This window comes from Lygodium microphyllum, chromosome 21 (genome assembly GCF_053477565.2).
Source record: "Lygodium microphyllum isolate KBCC chromosome 21, Lygodium_microphyllum_v1.1.10, whole genome shotgun sequence".
NCBI lineage: Eukaryota > Viridiplantae > Streptophyta > Polypodiopsida > Schizaeales > Lygodiaceae > Lygodium > Lygodium microphyllum.
This window is the reverse complement of record NC_141155.1, coordinates 115436172-115459285: the sequence shown is the minus strand read 5'-3', so window position 1 is coordinate 115459285 and position 23114 is coordinate 115436172. Positions and strand designations below refer to the sequence as shown.

Genomic DNA, 23114 nt, shown 5'->3' with positions numbered 1-23114 from the left:
TAGATGCTTCTCGCTACATATAGTTGATTGGGTCCTTCATTTGGCTTCTTAACACTCGAGCTGATTTGTGTTTTCTTGTAGGTTGGTTGGCCGGATTCATGAGTGAACCCAAGATGGTACACTAGAAGGTTGCTATGAAGATTTTGCGGCTCTTGAGGGGCACCAATGGAGGTCAATGATAGGATATTGCTGTACTTTGTGTGTTGGCGTTATCTTGTGGAGTAGCAAGAGGCAATCCACAGTTGCCCTTTCTTCCACAGAGGTGGAGTATAGAGTTGCATCTTCTACCATAGGTGACTCAGTGTGGCTTTAGAGGTTACTAGGAGAGCTTGGCTCCCTCAGATAGGTCCTATGACCCTTCATTGCGACAAGGAGAGTTGTATTGCTTTGACACAGAACCTATGTTTCATGCTAGGTCAAAGCACATTGAGATACAATACCGTTTCATTTGAGAGAAGATCTTGGATGAGACTATTGATATTGTTTACTACAATATAGAGGGTAATCTGGTTGATTTATTTACGAAGGCGCTTTCTCAGGCTGTTCTTCGATAGCACTCTAGATCCTTGAGCCTTATGCCGCCTCTAGGATTTGAGAGGGGGTGTTAGAGATAAGTCATCCCTTGGACTAGCATTCTCAGGATAGTTGGTGCAGTCAATTTTCTTGGAGGGACTTGTGCATTTCTTGTCAGTTATTTGGGCGTTTTCAGCAGTTGAGTGTATGACCACTTTATTACGGGCAGGGGCAGTGCCATGTGGCAGGCTGATGTCAGATGTCAGTTTTTTGGGCTGCGTGCAGCCACTCAGCTGCATTTATGAGGCCGCCTCTGGTCAGCCAGTTTTACAGGCCAACCTGCCTATTTTTTTGGCTTTGTTTTGTGCTATTTATAGCACTTGTGCAGCTTGCCCTCCATCACTTGTGTTCTCAGGTTTGGTGAGAGAGATCTTGTTCGAGGAGATACACTGACAACCCTTGTATATCTGCCCTTTTCATTTCAGCATTCATTGACTGCAGATTTCTGCATTCTTTTCTCTCTTTCTCTCTCCCTCTTCTCTCATGTTCACAGCTCATTGTCTTTCAGTCTTGTCCATGCACTTCCGCGTTTGCTGAACTTTGATAGGAAAGCATCTAGAAGATTTTGTATAATGCACATCATATTATCACCATCTTTGAAGCTTTTACCAGCCTTGTCAAGCTGGCTCATTAAATCAAGAAGCTTCTGCACTTGCTCTGAGAGGTTAGGTCCTTCAAGCTTAAAATGAACAAGCTGTTCCAGGTTCGTCTAACCAGTAATGATCATGTCCCAATGTTGGGGGGCACGCTCAGGACAGATTTGATGCATCTCTTCCCTATCTTACAGTTCTTGAATCTTATCCATCAGCTCGATGTTTGGCAGGAAAGGAGAAGCCATCTTTACTAGGAAATCTGCAAAATGTGGATGTGGGATGCAAAATGCAAATGTTCCCTGCAAAACACAGGGCAAATAGGAGCAGGAAGTTGTAGGCTGTAGCAGCTTATGCACTGGAGGTGACTGCAAAAATGCTGCACTGGGAACTGCTGGGGGAACCTCAAAAGAGGAGTTTCTTGGGAAAAGAATGGCCGCCAGAAAGAGAGTAGCAAAGAGAGTGAAATCTGTAGAATGATAAAAGCGTCTAAAAGTACAGGCTGAGATGCCATCATGTCCTACTGCTACGAAAAACACAGCAGTTCTTTTCCTATTTTGCGTTTTGTTGACCTCAAATGGGCTGAAGTGACACTTTGGACAGACTGAAGATTGCAGAGGCTCACCTATCTGCTTCCAGAAACAAATGGCAAGGCTAGGGAATGTTAGAGTGCTTCTGCACCAGCAAACAGTACTGCTGCACCAGCAAACACATCAGTTGTGAAGACTTGTGTTGCTGGGAACACAGGTCCAGACTATGTTCCCATGAAAAGCATTTGTCCACCTTACTGGGAAATGTCAGTTCAAGGCCGTTTCTTGATCCCTCATGATTCACAATTTTGTATTAAACACAGGTCCAGACTATGTTCCCATGAAGAGCATTTGTCCACCTTCCTGGGAAATGTCAGTTCAAGCCCAATTCTTATCCTTCATGATTCACAATTTTGTATTAAACCTATTCCAAGGAAGCTCTTTCAAGATCGGTAGTTGTTATATTGATATACATCCTCTATGTTCATAATTGGGGATAAGTTCTAGGTAAATTTGTATGATGATCTACAATACAGGCTATGTCAAGGTTTTATGTGTTCTATGTACTTAATGTGGTTAAAATGACTTCATGTTGAAGGTAATTTTCTTAGCAACTATTAGTTTAATTAAAGTATTGTTAGAAGGTATCTTAGGGGAACAAAGATTGACCTTTGCTGCTTGGGTTTAGTCCTTAACATGTTTTCCCTACTGCACTGGAGTAGTTGCACTTACAATAATGACTATCTTTCTTCTCTTCATTAGCACAAAAGTCTCTCTTCTCCACTAGAACTAGTAGTGGCAAGCTTGTAATAGAGCACCTAAGGACTCATATTGATTATCAAAGATAATCTTGCTGGCCTCTTTGAAATTGTGAAGATGCACAAATTCGTTGACATTCAACCTCAAAAAGAATCGTGCATCATGTGCATCGACTACTTCCATTTTCTTTTCTGTGCTTTATAAATGTGTGCTAAGTGATGGGACATAACAATTAATGCCCAGTAGGTGTAAGTCACCTGGTGAACAAGCTTTAAAATTCTTTACAGTCTGTATTTTATGTCTAGCTGTTTAGCTTTTAGAAAGTTATTGCACATTTTGACAGGCATGAGTGCCTTGCCTTTTGGTACTGTGCAGGTTTTAGCAGACAAAGGAGGCCAGCTATTAACGACAACATTACTTTTCTGTCTTGTAGTGCGTAACTTAAGCATACCTGCGTTTTTGTTGTCTTATATGAAACTTTCTGTTTGACTTCTTGTATGAAACTTCATAGTTGACAACATCATAGCAACTGATAGTTTGTTAAAATGACTAAATTTGCAGTGTTGGATAGGCATTCATAAATCATCTTTTGCTGTTATAGGAGTTAGGGCTGATGCATTGGTAGTTAACATAACAAAATATGCAGTGCTCTATAGGAATTTATAAATCGTTTTTTGGTTTGTCTATAGCTGTTAGGGATGATGTATTGGTAGATACCTATAGCACTGCTCAATCATCCATGAAGGCTTGATCTGTTACTAAAATGGTGGAAATAACATTTGGAAAGGTTTCATAATTCTAGCTAACTGCTAGGGTCATTTTTTAATTTTGTCAGGTGTCACTTCTAGTGCAACCTTGGTCAAGTCTATATGAACACATGTACCTTTCCTTTTGTTTGGTATACCAACAACGTTAAGTATCCATATATCATTTTGAAAATGCTAATTGTTTCCCCAAGGTCTTTCATATTGCTAGTGAACAGTCAAAAAGTATCGTGGTTCTTGTTTCATTTTGGGATTTTAGCAAGAGCCCAGAGATGGTTAGAGATTAGTGTGGTAGTATCCATGCAAGACTTGTCTTAATACAAATGTAGACCTTGTGAAGGTATGCTAGGGTTTGCATAGAGAAAACACTCAAGAGTGTATGAACATGGCTTAAATACAGTGACCAGAGACGAACAGAAAAGAAACAAACACAAATGTAGTGAATGAATGATGGTGAAAGAATGCATGGAGAGAGTGTGATACAGATAGAGCTCAAGGAGTGGAGATGTCCAACAGTCATTATCTCTCATTGGAGTGGATTGATGGGGAGTGCCGGAGATCATAGTCCTCTGAGAATGGATCCCAAGATGTAGCAATACCATCAATAATGAAGGTAGGGACAGTAGACTGGAGCTGAGGGTGATGTTATGCAGTGAAAAGTGATGTTGAGGATGATGAGTCTGATGTAGACCAGCAGAAACAGCGAAACACAGATCTGCAGGTGTCAAAAACAACAGACGAAGCAAACCAACACCAGAACACAGTTGTAGAGATGCCTGTGGACTCCCCAAATCAGTTCACCAGTTGGATAGCAGTGAAAATACAACTGAGATGGTCATGGTAGTAGCAAGTGACAACCTAAAGACCTCCAGAATTGCAGCTAATGATGTCATGGATGGGCTGGCAGTTGGAATGCAGCATGTGGAGCCACATGTGTGTTAGCAGTGGCAGGAGGATGGCCACAAACAGGCTGGTGGCAGCCTCGGGCACTGATGCTAATGGCTTGCAACAAAGGTACCACCTTGGGATTGTGGATGAGGGCAGGATGATGGTGATAACTGTGGGCACAAGGGATGGTGAGTGGTACACACATTAAGTCCCTTCTATAGAACATGTTAAAGCTAGATGATTTATCTAGAGTATCAGACAAAATGGATGAAACACCTTTTTGGGATGTTTGAATGAACTGAAAAATACCAGAATAATATGATAAATTAGAGGCAAGTTTTGGTTGCTCAACACCCCCTCTTAGGCCTAAAAAAGAGGCCAAGGAGGGCGAAGAGATGTCTCAGTCCTGGCACAAAAGGTTACACCCCAAAGAGACAAGGGCATGAAGTTAAGGGTGTCACTTTGGACTGCCCAAAGACCTGCCAGGATTGCAGGCGATATATATCTTTTTTTGAGTTGTCCAATGAATGGGTTGTTTTTTTTGGTTTTGTTTTGAGTGAGTTTGTTTTATGACAGGTGCCTCATTTCATACGAAAATAAGACCCAATGATACAGCCACACTTAAGGGTATTGATGTAGAGGTCTGGAAGAAGGAATTGGTGAATAGGAGATGTAGTGTGGCAGGTGCTTAGGATCCTCGTGAGCACCTTTGAGGGATGCTTACTTTTGCAAGTCTTCAGCTGCACCAGGTGCCCCGATATATACAGACAATGCAAATGCAAAGGAATAATGTGTAAGGGGCGGCAAGTTGCCACTTGGATAGTGCCCTTATGGGGGAGTTGTTCACTTCCCCAAGTGCCCTTTTACAAGAATAATATAATGTTGAAAGTCAATAGTGAATACATCATTATGCATTGCAAAGGGAGATACAAAAGGGTAGGGATGTCGATGTTGAATACAACAAGACAAGGCCAAAATGTGCATGTACCATGTGGGGAAACCAACCCTCTCTTAAACCATGGATGTTGATGCTGAAGGTAGAGGAGTCAATCTTGGTCTTTTGGTACCGACAAGTTGGTGAGATGATGAAGCCTAATGTAGCTTGATGATGTAGAGGGTAGACTTTGACACCCCTTAGTTGGAAGATTTAGAAGGAGAGTTAATCATTTGGATACTTTGGAACATGCTGTTGAGCTAACAAATGCACTCCATGCTGATTAGCCTCTTAAAACAGCCCCAAAACATGCTTATTTTATTTTATGAAAATGAAAAATCGATGTGCGGTTCAAGAGAGTTTATGTGAAACCCTAATTTGGGAGGGTCCATCCACATTTATAAATAGACAGGTTGCCCCCATTCAATCTTCATCCCTTCCATGCAAGTTTTTTGCATTCACGTGATGATCTTCACCATCACCCTTCCTCCACATGCTGTCCAACCTTTGTGACCATTGCTACCACTCCATCTATTGCTCTTGCCCTTGGTGATTGCCCTTCCAACTATCGCGTGTTGCTTGGTGCTTCTTTCATTGCTGTGTTTGGCGCGAGACCCCAGAGAGCCATCACCAGTCCCAGTCGACACCTCTTTTGCACCGTTTGATAGTTTCAGCCATTGACGACATCCTTGTGCGTCTCCACTACTGTTGGTGGGCATCCTTCTACTTCTGGTGATTTGCGTGTTGGTCTTCTACACCCTTTGACGACACACTCTGATTGATGGTTAGAAGACTCTGGATCCATCTTCGGTGGATATCACACTTCAACACTCACTGCTTTGCTCTTGAGAATTCTTTACACTCTTACATTCATTTACTGCGTTGATTCATTCACTTCAGAGTTCTCCTTCTCTCTTTGTTTGTATTTGTGTTTTGCATTTAGGGTTTCAGTTTTGTATGTCACTGTCTATGCTTTGTGTTTCTATCATGGTTGTACACTCTGTGTTTCCTCAGTGCAAACCCTAGTAGTTTCTTTATATGGTATGAGAGCTGGTGCTATTATAAAGAGTATCTTGCGGGTATTGTGGAGGGTTGGTGAGGCTGGCCACCTCTTTGATCATCGAGGACATATGGCATTTGGGATGATTGGCTACCCATCTTCTTCATTTCAGCTCGGCCAGTGTATGAATCAAAACTCTCTCATGTTCCTCCTTTTATGGTGTAGGATTTGGATGTTTTTTTGTGTGTAAACACCAATAGAGAGGGATCTCGAAGTAGGCGTTCTTTATCAGGTATATCTACATCTTCTATTTCATTTAAGCATGTAAGTCACTCTTTTCAAGTTCCTCCCATCCCATCCATCTCTTCTAGCCCACACCTTGATTTCCTCGCTTCTTCCTTCCAAACCCTTGGATTACACTTCACATCCGCGTTTTCCACATTGGGAGTTGGAGCCTCCGTTTCCGCTCCTTGCACATTCTCATTCTTCCTTTCATACTCACACTTTTCGACCCCTTCACATCGCAGTAAATCGTTAGGGGGAATGCCACCCTTTAACATTGTATCCTCCACTTACCCTTAAGCCTCTTTGCACCATGGGTCCTTGTTACAAGGTGTTCGATCCTTTACCACAATTCCCTCTATCTTTTCGTCCCATAGGGACATCTATGATGGGCGTCTCCCTCACTACCCCTAGTAACCAACCTCCTTCGGCCTTTAGACGTAGGAATTTCTGTCCTCTGCTCATGATGCGTCATCTCACATTTCTTGGGTCACTTCTACGCAGGGATTTCTATCCTCTGTGCTCCACATGTCCCTATCTCTCCACCATGGACTCATCATGCAATTACCATGTCCTTACTAGTCATCTTATACCCACATTTGGATGCACTTTGCATATTTCTCATATGCATGGTTGGAACTCTAGGATTACTTCCCCAATGTACTCCGCTCCCCCTTCCGATTCCTCTTATCCACCCTATTTCCATTACACACCTTATACATCTTCTAGCACTGCCACTCTTGTTGCAATGGCCAAGAATGCCTTCATAGATAAGACTCCTTTTGACGGGTGGAATTTCACCACCTGGTCAAATTTCATGCAACAAGTGCTTGAATCGTAGGGACTTTGGGATCTCGTCATTCGTCTAGAGCTGATGTCAGTAGCTTACCTTGATCTCATCCGTCAATGGAAAGCTCGCAATGCTGTAGTCAATGTTGAGTTAATGTAGGGGTTTCTTACTGAGTTCCACTCTCAGCTACAATATTTTCCCCTTGCATCTGAGCATTGGAGTCATCTCATTGACCATTATGTAGTGCGATATAGCACTGGACATATCAATCTTGATTTTGAGCTTTAGGAGTCTTCCATTAAGGAAGGGGATGATCTTAAAGTCAAGTTGGCCGAATATTGGTGGTTACTTACCGAGTTTGCTAGTATTGGCTCCCCGAAGTCAGATGAGGATTAGATCATGTTCTTCTTGAATAAGTTGCTCGACAAATACTTCAATTTATCCAATATATTATCTCACAATCTAGATTTCCGAATTTCTATGAGTTTGAGTGTTAGTTCTTGTGTTACACACGATTGCACGATTAAGTCCACAGGAAAGCCTTCACACAGCCTTACTCTGAGCACCGGGGGTTCGTTGCCTCTTCTTCAGGAGAGAAAACCAACAGTGGCAAGGACTCACAAGATGCGAAGGCAAGCCAATCCAAGGGTGACACTTCTTCATTAGATAGAATCAAAGAATCAAAACCCATCTCACAACAACTTCGTAAGGAAAATAGGTGTTGCACACACTGCTAGAGGTCAGGCGATGTGGACAAAGAGTCTCGTACCAAGGCCCGAGGTCTTCCACCTAGAAAACCACAATAGACTGTTGCGACTGTCTCCACTTTAGCTAGCTAGTCTAGTGGGGCTACACCTCCTGTTGTTGTACCATATGCTTCCGTTTTCCCAATAGCTATTGGACATGTGGCACGTGGACATCCTCAGTAGATTATATCTTTCACTACTCCTGAAGGATTAGTTGATTGGTCTGCTAGTAGCGAGTGTGTGCACTTTATTACTTGACATGTGGCACGTGGACAGCCTCAGTAGCCTATATCTTTCACTACTTCTAAAGGATTAGTTGATTAGTCTGCTAGTACTGAGCTCAATGCACTTTATGCATCCACTTTCAGATTCACTCCATCTTCGCACTCTTCGGCCTTTAAGCTATTGAGTTTGGGCCTATAGGTTATGTCCTTAGGTTTCCATTCTAGTACTGAGCGCAATGCACTTTATGCATCCTCTTTCAGATTTGCTCCATCTTCACACTCTTCGGCCTTTAAGCTATTGAGTTTGGGCCTATAGGTTATGTCCTTAGATTTCCATTCTTAAGTCTTCCACTGCAATTACTCACCCACATATACACATTTGCATCATTGCATTGCTCATCCATTTAGATTTTCCTTTGAGGTTAGTTTTGTTTTTTGGAGGATCTCACTATTGACCTTTATCCTTGTAGATCTCCATCTCTTTTGCACGGTTTTGTTTTCATTGTAGGGCTAACATGCAGGTTTGTACCGGTCTTGATTGGGATGGAGGCTTGGGATGTGTGCCGTTCCATTCATGGTTTCATCATCCTAGGAGTTTTGCTCTTTAACAAGCATGGAGACTTCCTCTCCCAAGGCAGATTGTGCAGTATCTCTCTTGATGCTATCACGGTGGTGACTTCTATCTTGTTTATTTAGTTGGGATGCTTCCTTACATCATGGTTCTTGGCACCACATGAAGACCAACATTCGGCTCCTCTTTCTCCTTCAGCATTGGACATCCACGGTTGAGAGGGGGTTGCTATCCTTCTTGGTATTCTCTATGTTTTGGCACTTGTCTTGGACATGAGCCTTTCCCTCCTGTTGCATCTTCTTCTTTGCGTTGCATGATTTCATCATCTTTGTAAAGGATGTTGGGGCAAGTGAAGAATTTTTCCACCACGAGGGACATTGTTCAAGAGGCACGTGTGTCAGAGAGAGAACTAGAGAGAGAGAAAGAGGAGAGAGAAGACTGCAGAAAAGAGAGAAAGAGAGTGAGGACGAGAAAGAAAGACTAGAATTGGAGAGAGAAAGATAGAAAAGAGAGAGAAGCCATAGAAGCTGTGAGCAAGATGGGAGAGAAGGACAGTAATTATATTAATGTGTCAAAAGATATGAAAAATTACATGTCATCTCCTTTTATACCAATGTAAGTGTGACATGGCATAACATCAATATTATTTTTACACTAAATCCTTCTTTCCAACTTCTTACAATCCATCCCTTCCTAAAAGTTTTTGTCCTAAAAAACAAACTTGAAAGACTAGAAAAGGATGGATAGAACAGAGTACTACTCTGTTTTTTACAGCTTTACAAATGGGAAAATGAATGAAAAATGACCAATATATGGACTAAAATTGAAGAACAAGAGTAAACCTCAGCCATATACATGATCTGGAATACTTCAAAAGTATATGGAGCCATAAAATCTTCAACAGATAATCTCAAAATGAAGTAGACAGCTTGTTGTGTAAAAGACCTTGCTGGACCAAATCTGCTATAACTTCTAGTAGAAGTGTCCAAATGAGGTGTGCCATATATCAAAACGGAGCTCTTGAAGAGTACTTTAAGAATCCTCTAAGAGAGGTAGTAGTAGTGGGTGTTGGCCAATCTTTTATACATTGCACCTTCTTGGGATCAACGTGTATCCCTTTTTCACTGACAATATGTCCCAAGTATTCCACTTCAATCTGCATGAAAGAACATTTATTTTCCTTAGCAAAAAGCCTGTGATGTCTCAATACATTAAAAACCCTTCTCATATGTGCTAAGTGATATTGTAAAGTCTTATTGTAGATCAGAATGTCATCAAAGAACATCAAGACAAACTAAAAGAGGAAAGGCTGCAAAATCTTATTCATTAGGCTTTGAAAGGTAGCTGAAGCATTTGTAAGCCCAAATGGCATCACTAAGAAATGATAGAGCCCTCAATTAGTCCTGAAAGCAGTCTTGACTTTATCACCCTCTCGCATGCGACTCTGATGATACCTTGACCTCAAATCAATCTTCGTAAAGAATCGAGTCTCCTTGAGGTCATCAAGCAAATCATCAATCCTGTGTATCGGATATCTGTTCTTGGTCTTATTAAGATCCCTGTAGTCAATGCACATTCTGAAAGATCCATCTTTCTATTTGACTAACATAATTGGAGATGCATAAGGTGAAGAATTAGAGAGAGAAAAAGAGGAGGGAGAAGACTGCAGAAGAGAGTGACGAGGAGAGAGAAAGACTAGAATTGGAGAGAGAAAGACAGGAAAGAGAGAGAAGCCATAGAAGCTGTGAGTAAGATGGGAGAGAATAACAATAATGTATTAATGTGTTAAAAGATATGAAAAATTACATGTCCTCTTCTTTTATATCAATGTCAGTGTGACATGGTGTAACATCAATATTATTTTTACACTAAATCCTTATTCCCAGATTCTTACGTCGTGTTGCATGAGCATTCTTAGCATGTAGTATACTATGCATCTCATTGTGGAGAGTACCCTTGGGTGGATCGTGAGTTGTCTTCATTGGAGATTCTTAGACCACTCTACCACTCCTTCCTCACCCCTTTTCTTGTCATCGACACCCTTGAGTAGATGGGTAGCTTGTTTGTTTTGTGATGGGTTGGACCTAATCATCATCTCTTGTTCTCGTGTACTGTACAGTTACTTAATAGATCACCAACCATCTCTCCAAACAACTTTATATTTATTTATTCGAGAAAAAAAGCCATATAGTTCATTGTGGTTCCATGCGCCTTTGCAAGACTTGGTAGGCCATTGTGCAGCCAAGGAGTACCTTTTGTCCGATGGCGTGTCCTCTTTGGGGTGATTACTTGGATTCCTTGGGTAAGATATCCATTGCCCTTGTAGTCTCGGTGGGCCATTGGGCAACGATCCTGCACCCTTTGGCTGATGCCTTGGTTGCTTTGGGATGGGACGCCTTGGGTAAAGCTTGGGTTGGCCTTTCTTTCTTGCCTTGTTTTGGGCCGTACAAGGGATTTTGATCTAACAAATGCATTCCATGTTGATTAGCCTCTTAAACATCCCCAAAACATGCTTATTTAATGAAAAACACAAAATGGGTGCGCAGCTCGAGAGAGCTTCTGCGAAGCCCCAATTTGGGAGGGTCCATCTACATTTATAACTAGACATGTTGCCCCCTTTCAGTCTTCATCCCTTCCATGCACGTTTTTCATGTTTACATGATGATCTTCACCATCAACCTTCTTCCATGTGGCTGTCCAGCCTTTCTGGCTGTTGGCACCACTCTGCTTGTTGCTCCAGCCCTTGCCTTTCTAGCCGCTGCCTGTTGCCTAGCGCTTCTTTCATTGCTGTGCTTGGCCCTAGACAACCATCGCCATCCCCAATCGACACCTTTTGTCTAGGGTTTGGTAGTTTTAGCCATCGTCAGCTTCCTTGTGCATCTCCACTACTGTTACTAGGCATCCTATTACTTCTGGTGATCTGCGTTTTGGTCTTCTATACCCTCCGACACACTCCGATTGATGGTTATTTTTCGGGATCCGTCTTTGGTGGATGCCACACTTCAACACTCACCGCTGTGTCCTTGAGCATTTCTACACTCTTACATTCATTTACTCCATTGATTCATTCACTTCAGAGTTCTCCCTCTCTCTCTATTTGTGTTTTTGTTTTTGCATTTTTGAGTTTTGAGGTTGCGTTTAGGGTTTGAGTTATTCACGTCATTGTTTGTCTCTTTGTGTTTTTGTTGTGGTCATACACTTTATGTTTCCTCAGTGCAAACCCTAGCAATTTCTTCACACATGCCCATACTTGGATCTCAAGAGAGGGCTCTTGTGTTGATGAAGTAGTAGTATGGGTAAGCCCCAAAACTCAACCTCGGGGGATGGCTCCAATGTAATTAAAAATCACTAAGATAGTAGTCCACCATGAAAGTATACTTAGTGGATGAAAAAGGAACCGATACTTCCGAATTGGTAGAGGTGGAGGGAGAATTAGTTGTTTGTGCATTTGAAACATACTTATAATTGACCTTAGGAGATGGCGTGGATATTGACAAAGTGTTTTAGGTATGCTTGAAACTCAACCTTTGGAGATGGCTTATATGCCCAGCAAGGATGCGAAGGCACCATCACCAAGGTAGTGGTCTATTTGATGTGAAATTGAACTAGCTAGTGAAGTGATAACTAATGTCAAATGATAAAAACATTGCAATTGAAAGTGAAGAAAAACTTTTAGGATATATCCACAACTGAGACTCTTCAGAGGCTTTGGATAGAGATCATCCACACTCTCTGCAGGAGATGGGAGAGGATGTAGGAAGGATCTGACAAGGTGAGGAGGGGAGAGGCCTTCTTGCGAACTTGGGACTCTAGCAATTTTTTCTGTGACCCTCCAAATGGTGTGGCATTAAAGCCCACTAGGTATGTTTTTCATACAACCATTGTACTTGTCATGGACTTAGACACTCTCTTTAGAGTTACTTTATACTTTGTATTTTATCTTAGGAGGATTTCTCTGAGGTGTAGATCTTTCTTTTCTTGGGAAAGGGGGGGAAGATGGCTGCCATGATAAGTGAACTAGTGTTCGAGATTGAGTTTGAGAGTGAATGCATAGTTAGAACTGGTAGATTCCTACAATGTGATTCTATAACTAAAATATGAGAACCAACATGTACTTACTAGAAGAGAAACGAGAGCATGCGTATGAAGTGCTCCATATTGAGAAGCTTTTGGGACTTTGCGAAAGTTAAAAATAGATCTAAGTGAGTGTATGTATAGAAGAAATAAATTGAAAGTAAGTCAAAGATTATGCAATAGAAGACATATAAAAAGTACTAAAGGAAAGGCTTAGCCTATGCTGGCCTAAATAACGGATATAAGCGTAACTTAACTTAAAGAATTTTAGCATGACTAGCCTAAGGATCCTAAGAATAATATAATAATCTATCCTAATAGTGGATAATGACCAAATCAATTGGATAAGTGACCAAGCATTGACTAAGGGGTAGATCTAGAATCCATTACACGAATAGCTAGCCATTGATGTTAGCACGAATACCAGGGGATAAAGAAAACTACTCTACCTCATTGGGGAAGACACCCTTTTAATCTGCATGGAGTCGTACTATCACCATTCAATGGGGATGAGGTCGGTTTTGGGATAGCTAATAGGTTTAGTGATGGTATGGATAGAGTGCCCTTAGCTGTGACTACTTGAATTTGGGTGTGGATCTCAGACCCTTTACCTTTGAGTGACAATGATCATCTACATATCGGGTTTTGATAGGCGATAAAATGCCTATTCTTTTTATGCAAGTGACATTTTAGAGATCCTGATTACTGCAATTAGTGCTTAATCAGGTTGTTTGCCGTCCTATCCAAGGAGGAAGGATGATTTTAAGCGTGGTTTGTGTAAATTGTGTTCAGGATCAATCAAGGAGGATTAGATTGAGTCCAAGTGTTTAGGTGATTCCCTTCCTTTCTCTATTTTCTTGGAAGTGGCTCACTATCATAGTAGGGGAGTGTCTAAGCATTTGAATGATTGAGAAGAGTGGGACATTTTGGTGGAGAGGGATGTCCTACATGATCGGACCAAATGGTAGATTGTGATTGACTTGCTAGTATGTGGAATGTGCATACAACTTGTGGCAGTGCTAGCAACAAAGCATGAGGGTGCAAGATGAGACATCTTTGAGGAGTTAATGCTCGGAAGTGGATTGTAAACAATGTGAGCTAAAATTGGATATCTATGTTGGGTTTAAACGAAGGCCCTAAATCTAATGTTGATGAATCTAAATTGTACTTAATGTGGGAAGAAAGGATGGAACGTATAAATGTACAGCACCGAACTTGTACTCAAATAAAACAGAAGGTGTAGGTTTACCTTTTGGAGCACCTTTTATGACAAAGTTTTCTCATATCCATATTGGTATTGATTTGGATCTCTATTTATAGCTAGTTCTTGCATAACAAAAGAAGCAACATTGGTAGGATTAGGATCACGTAAATGGATTGTATAAACCTAGCGTTGGGTATTATTGAGATGAAGACTTCGGACCTCTAGTTGTATCCCAACTAGATTGTCCTCCTTTGGATGAGAGGTTATGAATCTCATTAGCTGAGTGTCCGAACTAAGAAGCACATTGTGAAGAAGGTAACACGAAAAGAAGAAGAGCTAGGCTTCTATGAATGATCTCTAGATGTAAAAAAAGTGGAGGAGTGAGGATCCTAGGATGGAGGAGTCTGAGCCATTATAGATAAGTTGCTTGTTGCTCTTGCAAACCGAGCCTTCACAAATCTCACATAATATTCTTTAAGTAGAGCACTCACTTGATACCATGTGAAGATATGCTAGGGTTTGCACAAAGAAGTCACTTAGAGTGTATGAACTTGACAATGAACAGAGACAAGAACACAAAAAAAGGAAGAGTTGCTACATGATCCACTTGGTTTGTGTGGCTTTGACAAGCAAGGGAAAGTGATTACACCTTAGGATAGAAGATTCTTGCATAAACATCTTAAGAATGGATCAACCATCTAGTTTAAAAAGGGACAGCCATGGTCAAAAGTGCATTTAACAGGTGAACATGGCTTAGGGTCATTAAATTAAGGGCGATGTGATTGGCTTTAATCTTAGTTTCTAAATAACACATTGATTGATACTTTTTAGAGTTGCGTTGGTTCGCTAGAAAATTGTGGCAGCTCTCTTGTCATCCTTTTGTGAGAATGCAAAAATGAATAAAAGCATGGATACTACAAAGCATAAACATTGATATGAACATAAGAACTTGGAATGAATGAGCATTGGAATCCAAAAAATGAAGCATGAGATATACAGTGTGATATCATGAGGATACTGCTACTATAACTAGTAGTGACTCTAGTCTTTTTCTCTCTTAGGTCTAGACCCATTTTGAAAGCATGGAACTCTAGTCTCGGGATATGGTGGCTCTAGTGGATCGAAGAAGTGGCGATGTGACTTTTGCAAATTGGAGAAATCAGGTAGTGTAACCTGTGTGAGAGATCATTTGGCATGTGTGTCCAATAAGCATATTGGGCGTTGTGCAAATGTGCTAATGGAAGTAATGGTAAGTGCCGATCTTTTGTGTCGAAAGTGATTGGGGCTTGTGCTACATGAGAAAGTATTCTTTTATCCCATATCACATGGGACCAATGAAGCTCATGTTGGTCTAGCCAAATTCGAAGTGGATCACAAAAAAGAACTGCATGTGCATTTGTGTCAGATTCTAGTACAAAAAGGACTCCATTGCCATTTTTTTAGTAGACAAAGGGGCTCATTGCATAACTCAAGTATCCATGTAGGGCTTTAAAAGCAAGCCATAGCAAAGGTAATTAGAGAGCTCACGCGTCTGTTGATTTGGTATGCCATTCCTTTCAATGTGGCTAGTAGGCAACCATGAAAGAAGACTATTAGGATAGTGAGCCACATAGTATATGAGTGGCAAGCGCTCTCAATTGAGGCATTGCGTGTGCAAGAGCTTAGAATTGGAGCCCTTAATGGAAACTTGGGTTAATATGGATGCACCATCTTATGTAATTGGATGGTCATATATGCACAAAAGGAATGTCTATAATGTTTTTAGTGTCTTCATGCAAAGGCACCACGTTTATTACATCCATTGATACCTCTATCATTGGTCTTACAATCACATGAGTTTTTATTTGGTGGGTCATCATGGACATAGGGGTCCAAAATGTGGTGTTGGTAGTAATGGATAATGGAAGCAATTGCATGCTCATGGGACACATTCTTAAGAATGAGTTTCTTGGCATCACATGGATTCCATGCGCTTCACATTAAGTTGACCAATGTCTTGGCTCTTAGTCACTAGTATATTTTAAGCCAATAGCACACTCGAGCCACTCAAGCTCTTTGCTAGGAGATTGGTCTATATATATTGAAGAGGCTTATACAGGTTTGTGCAAATTTGATACAGACTATTGCATGTCAAGAATGGCTTACTTAGAGTGAGAGAGTCTCCTAAAGGCTCTTGCATTTAGGCGTAGTGCCTTGAATAGGAGTTGGTGGCTTGAGGGAGAGAGATTGGTGAAGATACGCCTATCTATACTATCTTGCATATTACTGATATGGATGGGAGTACTCTAGGTCTTCTCTATGAGTACACAGATAAGATTGAGAGACCTTGCTTCACAATAGCTTCTTGCTGCAAGACAAGTAAGTTACTTTGTATTTCATTAATTATTATTATTATTATTTAAATTTTGTGTATGAATAACTATTAAAGACTCATTACTTATTTATCTATGATTAGCACTCTTAAGGCTTGATGAGATATGAACAATGTGGAACTCACGATAGGATTGGTTTCATAAACCAATCCATACAGTTGCATGTATGTTGCATTCTATTAGATGCAATGAGAAGCAATGCACTAATGAGCAACTTGAGAAGAGCTTCTTAACCTCCGATTGTTTGGGTGGATTGAATCATATTTTTATTTTAATTGTAACTTCTCTCATATCTTTGTCTCGTTTATCTTTACATGTGAATGTGGGCAAAATTGATATAGAGAAGATATGTGATATCTTTAGAGATACCACAGGAGGAGCATGGCATCCACTCTATGCTCCTCTTGTAACTTCTCTCATATCTTTGTCTCGTTTATCTTTACATGTGAATGTGGGCAAAATTGATATAGAGAAGGTATGTGATATCTTTAGAGATACCACAGGAGGAGCATGGCATCCACTCTATGCTCTATGAGGAGCTATCAACATTAGTCTAGGCCTGGAGCGAGGGCAACACATGTAACATGTTCAAACTTCATGACTTTACTTATGTGCCATAAAGGCTTGAAGTTTTGTGTGAAGTTTCAGTGAATGTTGTTGTAGAGGCATTGACATATTTAAATGCCTACGTATGGATCTAAGGCTGAAATCCGAAACTAAAAACCAAACCGCGTAGTCAATCGATATATTTCCAAGGTACATGCAGTCTTTTTTTTTTTTTTGCAAGTAAAATGTGGTTAAATATATTACTTAGGAGGTTGATTACAACGAAGTGCTCATGCTCAACAAACTAGCTGGAACTGATGCTAATCACAAATCCATCGTGTATACAAGCTTCTCAAGGCGGTTTGGGGGGATGGGGGCAAGAAGCCATGGAGAGGGGGGGCAAGAAGCCATGGAGGGGGGGGGGGGGGGGACCGGTGTATCGCCGTCCGGGGCTGCCTACTTGCATGATGAAGAATAGGTCCTGGCCACCCCAAGTGCGTAGAAAGTGAAGACGGAGCTCCTGACGAGCTTGAGACTCGCCTTGCACCTGGTCCCACCGGCCGCGAAGGGAGTGGATGATGGAAGTCCAAAGCTCTGCCAAAGTCTTATGTATTGAAAGGCACGCCCTGCCAAAAACCTCCTGATAGCGTGCCTTACAGATGTACCATCTTGTAAGACTTACTATGATCTCCCATACCTTTGAGCGGTCTGCTGTGGGCTCCAGTACTTCGCGGCTGGGTAAAGCCTTCAAGCCGACCACTGCGCAAGTATCAACCTCAATGATAAAAATCGTGTCCCGCATTGCGGCCTCATACAGAAGGTGACGGTCTTGGTTGATTGCTTGCCAGTAAAAAGCCCGCCACGAGATACATCTAAGGCTGGGTGCCACACGGCGGAGATTACGACAGGCTCCTCTCCACATGAGCTGTGCTGCCTCGCAAGACCAAAGGCAGTGCTTTGGGGTTTCCAAGTGTTGTTGTGGGCAACACTTTAGACCCTCCATCCTGTTGCATCTAGGCGAGCCAACTCCCAACCACCAGATCCCCATGTGCCAAAAGCCAAAGGAAATACGACACTCTCTTTGGCCTCCAGCTATCCCACAGTCGGCGCCAGAAAGTCCGACAGAAGGTATCCGTGATGTTGTGCTCCGCCCAGTATTTGCTACGCGAAGGTGCCCACAATCCATGTCCTCTTGCATCGGTACATGTCTACCAATCTTGGTTGTGTACTCCAAGAATCTCAGTGGCTTCTTGGCGATCATAGTGGCCGCCCATAGCCACTCTCTAGGATCCCACTCCAACTCATCAAGTGGCCTTCTCTTCCATATCCAAAGGCGCCACTCTCGGAACTCCTCCCAGGGCACATAAGGGTCCAGATACCAGGTCTTTCCTTGGAGACCAACCACATGAATCCTCCTCCAAGGAATGACAACAATCTCCTGATCGTGCTACCCTCTGTCAAGGACCGAATGCTCCCCATCTTGCACGGTGAAGAAAATCCCATAGGGGGCACTGCCCACTCTACTCGCAACCTATAAGGGGACACCTGCCGGTGAGGATCTAGCAGCCCACACCTCACCAAGCTCCATCGGCTCTTGGATTGGAGGGTCAAGCCACTCCTGAGGGTTTGCCAAGTCAATCTCCCTTCTCCTCACCTCAGCTGCTCGCTGACAACCTGATGCGCGTTGCAACCCCTTTCCTGATCCACCATCCTTTACAGCTCCTGCCACGTCCTGATAGTACGAGTAGGGCCAGCCCCCCATCCAGTCCACTGGATGTGGGGGTGCTTGCCACAATTTGTATCCCGTCCCGATCTCGGACCTGGGGATTTCAGACCATCAGTTGGCGGTCTATCTCCTCTTGGCATCTTGGGGGACCTTTGAATTAGGGCCTTGCGGAGGCTGTGCCACACACGAAGTAGGCTATGGAGGAAGGAAGATCTGGGTGGTGTGATCTTGACATTCGTGAAGATCCATCTCGAGGATGGTCTCCAACCACCACCAAGCCTTGGTCTACACTCTTGGAAACTCTCCTGTAAAAGGACCTTCTAGGTGTGCCCTCTTGGTGTGAGACCATGGACCACTAGCTTGCCTAAAAGGGCCAGGCTCTGGAACTCTAGATCGATGATTCCAAGCCCTCCCTTAGACCGGTGTTGGATGATGGTCGCCCACTCCACCTTGTCCCGAGAATCCTTGGAACCGTCTAAACCGGCCTAGAGAAAATTCGGCACTAGGCAGCGAAGCTGAACCACATAAGACGAGGAGAAGCACCAACATGAGGCGATGAACCAAGCCGTCGTTAGGACCTGATTGGCCACCAGGGCTCGGCCCGCTAAGGAAAGGCGAATAGTGCTCTAGTAGGTTTGCTTCCACATGATAGAGTCGAGAAGTGGAAGAAACTATTGGGTAGGAGTGAAGTCAAGCCCCACTTGGAACGCTAGGTATCGAACGGTCTGTCCCTTGCACACCCATCTAAACCTTAAGTGGACGCCCCACTTCGTGCTAGAGTCAGGGTTTGTAAGAAAACCAACCGACTTTTGCTAGTTGATTTTTGCTCTAGCTGCAGTGCAAAATACCTCTAGAGCTCTCACTCTCTCCAACATCAGCTCATTATCCTTTATATAAAAGGTGGCATCATCTGCATACTGTGAGTCTAGCAGCTTCGTATCCTCCCTCACCGGAAGTCGAAGGCCACGTAGCCCGCTCACACATGAGCGGAGGAAGTAAGACATCGCCTCTCCAAAGAGTAAGAATAGATATGGGGCAAGAGGACAACCTTGCTGGACAGATCTCTCCAGCCGAAACTCCTCCCCCCTCCTACCACCTATGAGAACCTTGCTAGTGGCCGATCTGTAAAGTGTAGAAACCCCACAGATCCATGCTTGGGGGAAGCGCAACATCACCATAGTGCCCTCTAAGAAGTCCCTGTGAACCTTGTCATAGGCCTTCATGAAGTCTAGGAAGAGTACAACCAATCCTTGACCACTATGTTGAGCCCACTTGATCGCCTCAAAGAAGGTGAAGACATTGTCTAAGATACTCCTATCTTGGACAAAACCTATCTGTGTGCCATGAATGATGTTTGGAAGCACGGGGCGGAGTCGGCTACTGATCATCTTGGCCAGTGCTTTATAGGCCACTGACAATAAGGTATTTGGTCTCCAGTGGGATAGCTCCAAGCGGTCTCCCCCTTTGGGAAGGAGATTGACAAGACTTGTTGATAGACTCCCTGGCATCCGCCCTGAGCTGAAAATCTCTTGAAAGGCTAGTAGTAGGGGGCCCTTCACCACCTCCTAGTAGGTGGTGAAGAAGGCCTTAGAAAGACCATTCTTGCCCGAGCATTTCTGCCCATCGTGTGCATGGAAAGCCTACGCTAATTCCTTCTCTGTGAAGGGGTCTAGGAGGGAGGGTCCCATTTTCTCTGTGACGAGGGATGGAATGCAGTCCCAAACTTGTTGTTTACAATGCTGTCCTCTAGGTGAGATTGCCTCCTGCTGAAAAAGTTGTCTGTAGTAGTCGGTGGCAATCTCCATCACCTCATTTGGGCTAGAGCGAATCCTCCCGTACTGATCTCCTGAGGTTACGAGGTTGGTGCATCTGAAAAAACTATTTGCACATCGTGTCCCTCTTCTGCACCCAAAAGGCTGTTGAGGTATGGAAGGAAAACTCTGAATGCCTGTCCTTGAGACCGGCGAGGGCTGCGTGTGCGCACACCTCCTCCGTGTGGAGAGTGGGATCCCCTAGTGCCTCCTAGAGTAGTCTCTGAGTGGCTGCTAGGTCTTGCCGGAGTGCTCTCTCCTCCTCCCAACTTTGTTGCCTGGCATGTAAGGCTACCTGCTGGGGCAGATCTTACTTGACTCGGCTAAGACCCTTGCAATCTCCTCTGCGATCCGGTTCCTCTTGTCCCACTCCCTAGTCCAGAGGTGCTCAATCTGGCTCCTCACCTCCTCCCTCTTGTAGATCGAGTCAGGGATCCGACAAGATCGCGTGCGAAGGGCTGAAACTGGAGCATCGAGTGTGAGGAGAACTAGGCAATGATCAGACAAGTGGTGCCAGCTAATTACCCTACTTGGCCTCCTCGAGAGCACCCCCACTATCCCACATAAAACCGGTCTAGCCTTTCCAAGAGAGCTCCGCCCAGCCGCCTGTATCCCCAAGAGAAGTCCAATGACCTCTCTCTCCTGTGAAAAGCTAGGTCTTGCCATGCATCACGTGCTCCTACTGTGAGGAGGAAGACTTCCCATGCCTCTTGCTCCTTCCCTGTCACACCTTGATAGTCTCTGTGTATGCCTTGCTGGTCCTCTATGGCTTTCGGGTTTTTGAAGTCTCCTCCAACAATCCAAGAGTCCACCTTTGGAAGTCTTGCTGCATTCTCCATCCAGAACCTACTGCGTGCCCTAACCTTCGTAGGAGCATAGACATTGAGGACTCCAAGGCATGAGTCCCCTATGTCTAGTCTGATCCATAGGACCCTCTCTGCCACTATTGTCCCGTGGTCTCGCACACAAGGGGTAAGGCCAATAGAGGTGCGTACGCCTCCACTCCTGCTGTGGGCACCGATGGAGTACTCCTTGTAGGTGTGTGAGCTGCCTGGAAGTACCTTCCCTACCCGATGGGCTTGGGTGGGGGTGAGCTTGTGCTCCTGAAGAAGTAAGATGTTGATCTGTCCAGCAAGGGCAGACTGCAACTCTTGCCGAACAATCAACTTCTTGGAACCACGTGCCCCACTGTAGTGGAGACTGTTCACATTCACAAATGCTAGGTGTAAGCTCATAAGGGAGCTTGTGACTGACTGAACATGCATCTACTCGGTGTGGAAGTTACTGATGAAGAAGAAGAGCTATGGAGCATGTGAATGTGCTTTGCCGCAGGCCTGGAAGGTGAACTCTATCCCCCAATGGTGGCTCTTGGGCGGACCATGAGGGTAATAGATGCTTGATGGAGTACCACCAGGGCGTCTATCAGTCACACTGAGAGGCGTGACTCTGTGCATTGGTAGAAGCAGGTAGCCTATGCGATGGGCTACTCGATCACTTCCATTGGTGAGCTTCACTAGGTAGGGGCTTGAAAAATGATGCTCGGATGTGGGACCTCGGCTCCAGCCCACCAGTCAATGTCCATCAGACATCGTGGCCACTACTGGGTGAATAGTGCTAGCCCTCCTTCACCCATCTGTTGGGAGATGTGGTCTGCAACCTGTCCCCTCACTTTCTCCTCTATCTGTGTCGTCGTCCAGTCTCCTAAACTAGAGGTTTGAAGGAAGAAAGCATAATTTGGTGCATCTGGTGGTGCTACTAAATGGACCTTGCCGCTCCTTGACTTGCTGACCAGGAAGAGACCCACCTCTAGAGGTAGTGGAAACTCTCGTGTGGGAGCAATTGCGCATGTCTAGGGAAAGTGTGATGGGCAGCTGGGCTAGATGAGCTAGTGGCTGTGGGGAAGGGGGTGGCTAGGTTGCTGGTGAGGAGAAGATATGGGCGTGTGAGGCTCGTCACTCCCTGTGGGGAAGGGGGGGGGGGGGTCACATTATTTGGGTGAGGATCAGGGGGGTTGATCGGCGGGGGAGATGGTGGGGAAGAGGAAGCTTGAAGGATGGTGGGGTGACTGGAAGTATGAGGTGGGTGTGAGGGGGGACCGAGTGGCCTTGGAAGGAGGAGGTTGTGGGATAGGGTCGGGGGGATATCCATGAGGAGGGGGTGGGTATGGGGGCTATGGGATCTCGGGTGGGGTAGCGTGTGATGCCTTAGTGGGTGGTGGGGGTGAAGGCTTGTGATCTTGCTGGGTGGGACGAGTTGGGCAGTGCTACGGTGTGCTCTGTCGAGGGTCCGTCGCCCACCCTCTTGTTCTCTGCTGCCGTGGCTGTGTTTGAGGGGCTGACTGAGGCCCCCCTTGTTGTCTGCCTCTTTGTTGTCGTTGGACCCGTGTAAAACCGTCAACATCCACCTGCGGGTCTACTGGCTGAGCCACCTTGGTTTCAAAGCGCATGCAATCTGCTGCTTGATACCGAAAGTCATGGTATCACAGGCACTGCTTAAGCTGCCCAATTATAATAACGTGTTGTCTAAAAGAGTGTCTGCCTGCCTTAATTTGTAGAAACTTAGGTATGTTCTTTGTATCTTTCATAGCCACTTGTACCTTTGGGACTCTTGCGGTTGTCATTGCATCCGCGAAGGAGGCAGAAAGAACTGTGTTAAAGAGTTGTCTAAAGTCCTCCACTAATTGACGATACTCTACCGCCAGTCCGGGGAATAGGAGGGTGATCGGGTGTC

At 44.0% G+C, this 23114-nt stretch overlaps 1 protein-coding gene across 1 annotated transcript in view; it reads left to right on the top strand.

The window, feature by feature from the left end:
* Nucleotides 1-23114, top strand: part of FK (Ergosterol biosynthesis ERG4/ERG24 family) — a 139992-nt gene that overhangs the window by 63004 nt on the left and 53874 nt on the right. Inside the window, exon 4 of the mRNA XM_087661753.1 lies at nucleotides 2828-2884. Within this exon, the coding sequence (XP_087517879.1) occupies nucleotides 2828-2884 (57 nt within the window). The remainder of the gene's footprint in view (nucleotides 1-2827; nucleotides 2885-23114) is intronic.